Genomic DNA, 5,088 nt, shown 5'->3' with positions numbered 1-5,088 from the left:
ACATATAAGCCCTTGGGATAATATGTTCACTTACGGCAAAAAAAGGTAAGAAAGTTATTTATTTCTCCCTTTATAATTGTTCTTTTTTTTCTTCCAAAAATTAGCGGCTCGGTATTTTTATTGGGGGAAAAGTCTATCACTTCGGTTCATATAGAATTTGATTTATATATACACTGTGAGAGAGTAAAAAACTTTTTACATTACTAGTGAAATTTAAATGTGTTTGACTTATTTTCAAGTTGCAAAATTCCACTTAGGCTGTTACTTGTTAAACTCTGTTGAATTTTGTGAAAAATTATCTCATACGGTGCCTCCTTGATTTTTGACTAACAAAGTTCTTGGAACATATAGTGAGATGTCCATTGCCAGGATTTGGAACTAAAAAACAAGAAGAAAAATATTGTCTTAATCCATCAAAAGCTAAGCCAGCCCTTCTTTGCTTCACATAGAGGGAGCAACTTTTCTGGAGGAAGAGTATACTAACTTTTCTTTTCCTTCAAACTATCATTTCAACTATGATTATGATCACATTCATCTTCATGCTGAGTACTAACAGGAGAGGCATAAGGGTGTTTACTTATAATCCTGAAAATCAACAACTACATTAGTTAGTACTACTTAAACATATGGGAGTGAATCACTGAATGGTTCCTTCATATAATTAATGGACTACTACTTATTAATCAAGAGATTAATTAAGCATTTTAAAGCTGGAAATTAATTCACCTGTTGTGGCGTTTCTCCAAGAATCTCTTTAGGGATTTCCTTCTTGCAATTGGCAGCTCTAAAGTAGAAACAACAGAATCCACCAAAAATTCAGTTAATATGCAAGATGATGACCATAAAAAAAAACCTGGATTTTTATGATATAGAATAAAATTAAGAAAGCTCACTGATGTAAGCACTTAAAAATTTTCCCAACTTTAATCGGCTAAGTACTAGCATTAGTTATAGCATATAACCACCAAGGAATATCGTCGAACGAATAAAATTGTTCCACTGTTAACCAGAGATCGCATGTTCGAGACCTGAGAATGAAAAAACTCCCGGTAGAAAGTGCTTCCCTTTTGGTGGACGCGACACAAATTCAAATTCGTCAGACCAGTGGGTTTTAGATGGCAAATGTATCAAAAAAAAAAGTAGTAATATTTATAACATATAATGTCAAAATCACCAGCTGAATGATCACCTGCTTGGAACTTGCAGGCAGATGGAACTTGGGATTTCTGAGTTGGTTCAGCTTCTTTCGGGGGAAATTTTACATTAGTAGAACCATCTAACAATGAACTTTCACGTGCCAGATCCATAATAGACTGTGCCTAAAAGAAAATATATCACACGGTGTCAATGTACCATTGCAAATTCAGAGTGTAGATACAAGAAATAATTAGATTGTCAAAAGATAACTCAGAAAAACATGCATCTTTTGCAATATCTAATTATATATCTGTACCTTTTCAACAGGAAGATTGTCATAAACATGTACAATCCCAGCATAGAATATAGTTAACTGTTCTGATTTAGACTTCTCTCTTTGTGAAACAGGAAGCTTAGTATCATGCCTATATACGAGAAGAATATCAAAGGAATCAAAATGCAAACACAATTACTTTGATAATTACCTTCAACCAACTGTTAATTAAATATGTTCACTTACATGATTTTTGGTAAAATTGCCAACTCTAGAGCAGACATCCTTCTATGACTACCATTGTTACCTATACCTTTTAAGTTGCTTTCATTATTTTCCTTCTGAGAATCGAAGTTCTTATTAAACTTTTCAATCTTCAAGAAATTTTTTGCCACTTTGGAGCTGCAATACATTTTATCAGTCTGTGCAAAATAATGTACAAACTTTTGGAACTATGGTCAGTATATAACTGTATGCTAAGACAAAAATAAGAATGAAATAAGATAACTACCTGATTAACGTATTGGTCTATGCCCAAAACCAATATAATTTTAGCATGGATTGAAGTAGTAGTAAAATTGTGTAAGATTAAAATAAAGGATGTGGGGTTGGAGAAAAGCTTGGAAATAACGCCTAAAATGGCCGATTGTCCGTCTGCCGGCATCTCGATGAATTCGAAATTGAAAACGTTTTTCACAAGAATCCCCTCATGAGATAATTGGTAAGTTAGTAGATAATATACATAGTATTAACAATTAATTAAATATTTTTCTAGTTCTTGGACATATTGTAAGGAAAAAAATGTCATGATATGGCCTTAGGAGATAAGTTTCACTAAAAACAACATTATGCCACGATCTCGACTAGTTAGTCTAGATTCTTGATCACAAAAAAAAAAAGGATTGGCAAATCAGAAGAGAAAGAAACATTGGTTAGTTAACAAATGAGAGTACTAGAATTAATAGTGCCACTGGTCAGGAATGTGCTAGATTTTTGCTGAAACCATTCTAGGCCTACGAGTGGGAGCCAATGTGGACTCCAAAATCTTTAACCTTGTTGCTGCGTTTTTGATTAATTTTGAGAAATAATTAACTGTCTTTACTTATCCATTAAGGTTGGTTAATCACTAGATCCAAGTATGTTTGTCTTCATAACATTGTTTCTTCCCATGTGCTATGTTGCTGTTGTCTCTCTAATATCTTTTGTGAGGATTTAGACTTGGCAGACTAATTGAGAGTTTTTTTTTTCTTTTGTTTGTTTAGAAGTTTCTTCATCATCCACAAATTCTGGTTGACAACAACCCCATTAATCACGAAAAGGAAAGAAAGCTTAAGAAAAGTTTATTCAAAAACTATTTGGTGTTTAATTAGTAGAATCTTGCAACCGCATCGTAAGCATAATTAGTTGATATTTTATACTTCAATACCAGATAAGAGGGGGTGATTTGTGTGGTGTCTAATTTTTCGCGTGCACAGATTATAGAAGGACTTGGTTTTTCTATGTGCTCCTTATACTACTGATGTGGAATAATAAATGCAGAAAGTAAAGAACACAAGTATTTTTACATGGAAAACACCTAGCTCAAAAGGTGAAAAAATCACGACCTACTACTCAGTAGGATTTTTTCCAATACTTCAATAAATCACTGAGCCAAAAACAGTATTTACAAAACTCTTTGTAAATCTAAGGATTACCTCTAATCCTTTGTGGCAACCAGCCTCTACCTGTTGCGACAACTTCAAGTTAACTCTAACTTGAATACTACACTCAAAGTACCTAGTACAATTGCTTCTAGATAAAGTTGAAAGGTACAACTCAAAAGCCCTACTACAATGAAACTAGAATAAAAGACAGACACTTGAAACTGGTTCTTCTATCTGGTTCATGTAGCTTCAAGTTCGCACACTTGAATGATACAGGAATTGCTTGCAAAATGCCTTGCTATTTTGCTCTCAACTCATGTTTAACTTCAGCATTTGTGCGCGCCTGTAAAATGAGAACATCCTGAAATATATAGAGTTAGTAGAATAGGAAATAACTAGAAGTCTAATACTTTACTCTTCATTGGTGGAAGAGTTCTAGTTATCTTTAATTTCTAACTCTTCCCTTATCTAGGATGGAGTTTTTTTCGAGTAAGGAGTCCTTCTCCTTATCAATTATGCAACCTTTTCATTCAGAAGATATCAGATATAATCACTTAAGCTTATCTCATTCACGTGCATGCCTTGTGATTGAATCTGTCAGTGTCTGTGTACACTGTGTATGGACCCGGTTTATACTTGAGCTCCTTTGTCAATCATCAAAACAAACTTCACTTAAGCCAATAAATTTTCCCTTTTTGATGATGACAAAATATGTGCTTTTCATAAGCATAAGACATGTTTCAATTCAGCTCAACATCAACATAATGTTAGAACACTTTCCATTTTAAAGTCACAAATCATCAAGGACCAGTTTCATTAGTTTATAAACATCACAGTCCAAAAAATCACAACCTATCTTTCCCCTTTTGGCATCATCGAAAAGTTGCATAATTATGTTAGATAACCAGATTTCTATATATATATCACTCATGGCCGCTGGAGCTACTTCAAATGCAATCATGGAGTCATGCATCATTTATCAATCTAATGATATTAGCTATCTAAGAAGCATCAACAAATAATTAGAGCAAAAAAGAATAGTTGATTATCATTGATACTAGTCATTAACAAAGCATAAAGAAAAATAAAGATACTGGATTATGAGCAAAAAGAACAAAATTAATCCCATTCGGGTCACTAGTTTGTCTAACTAGGCTAGGAATGTTTCAAGACTGGGAAGGACCAGGTTCTTGATTTCTGGCCTGAAGTAACTTTAACATATCATGAAGAATGCCTTCATTCTTCTCCTTCTCCTTTGCAAGCTCAGCCCTAAGAGCATCCCTCTCAATTTCTACTTCATCTAACCTCTTCTTCAACCTCTCAATCTCAGCATCCTTAGCCCCACTCTCTTACACCAAGGCTCTTACTTTGTTGTTCACAGGTACCTTCTTGGATGAACCAGGTTCTTTGGGAGTTGTGTGGACTTCATAGTCACATGTAGTCAAGGTGTTAGCCCCAAAGTAATTTTTGCTTGTACTAACATCCCATTTCTTGAGGGGTACCTTGAAGTGAGCATGTAGTCGTGAGAATGAAACCATAGGGTATGACATGCGTTTTGGTGCCAGTTAGAACCCAATCAAGAAGCTGGATGATAAAACCAGGTCAATTGATCTGCCTCCCATTATTCAAGCATTCCATAAGGGCCAGGTCCATAAAAGTGGCAACGTGCCTTCTTTCCTTCCCGGGCAACACAACATTGTTAACAAATTCAAACAGCATTTTGTGAGCATGCCTCATCTCACTTTTGTAAACAGCCTTGGGCTGAAGCTCTTCCTCATTGTCAGCAAACTTCCTTGTAATGGCAAGTGAAGTGCGGAGGTTTTCTAGGCTTGGCCATTTTAACTTTTTGTAATCATTGAACCCTTCATCAGGTACTCCCAGAATCTCTCCCAATTCCTTGTCATCAAAGCTCGCAGACACCCGCTTCACCACACTGGTGACTCTGCCATTTTTTATCTTACAATTTTCCATGAACTCCACAATCTCAGTTCTGGCAAGCTTTCCATCCATATGAAGGACCATTTCCTTCCAACC

At 35.2% G+C, this 5,088-nt stretch overlaps 1 protein-coding gene across 1 annotated transcript; it reads right to left on the bottom strand.

Annotated features, from left to right (window-relative positions):
- Positions 1-335: 335 nt before the first annotated feature.
- On the bottom strand, positions 336-1,980 carry LOC104113046 (protein TIFY 3-like). The gene is made up of 5 exons (XM_009623128.4): positions 1,658-1,980; positions 1,454-1,562; positions 1,190-1,319; positions 727-784; positions 336-585 (listed from the first exon to the last, which is right to left on the bottom strand). Exons 1-5 carry the CDS (start codon positions 1,822-1,824, stop codon positions 510-512), a joined length of 540 nt encoding a protein of 179 aa, XP_009621423.1. The 5' UTR covers positions 1,825-1,980; the 3' UTR covers positions 336-509.
- Positions 1,981-5,088: the final 3,108 nt, after the last annotated feature.

Source organism: Nicotiana tomentosiformis, chromosome 1 (genome assembly GCF_000390325.3).
Source record: "Nicotiana tomentosiformis chromosome 1, ASM39032v3, whole genome shotgun sequence".
Lineage (NCBI taxonomy): Eukaryota > Viridiplantae > Streptophyta > Magnoliopsida > Solanales > Solanaceae > Nicotiana > Nicotiana tomentosiformis.
The sequence above is the reverse complement of the archived record's forward strand: the minus strand, read 5'-3'. Positions and strand labels throughout refer to the sequence as shown.

Bases quoted from the DNA above. Each gene is read 5' to 3' on its own strand.
- LOC104113046 (XM_009623128.4), bottom strand. From the start codon at position 1,824: ATGTATTGCAGCTCCAAAGTGGCAAAAAATTTCTTGAAGATTGAAAAG. The intron at 1,320-1,453 runs GTACAGATATAT...ATTTTCTTTTAG, and splicing joins ACAATCTTCCTGTTGAAAAG to GCACAGTCTATTATGGATCT. The intron at 586-726 runs GTGAATTAATTT...GTTGATTTTCAG, and splicing joins TTGGAGAAACGCCACAACAG to GATTATAAGTAAACACCCTT.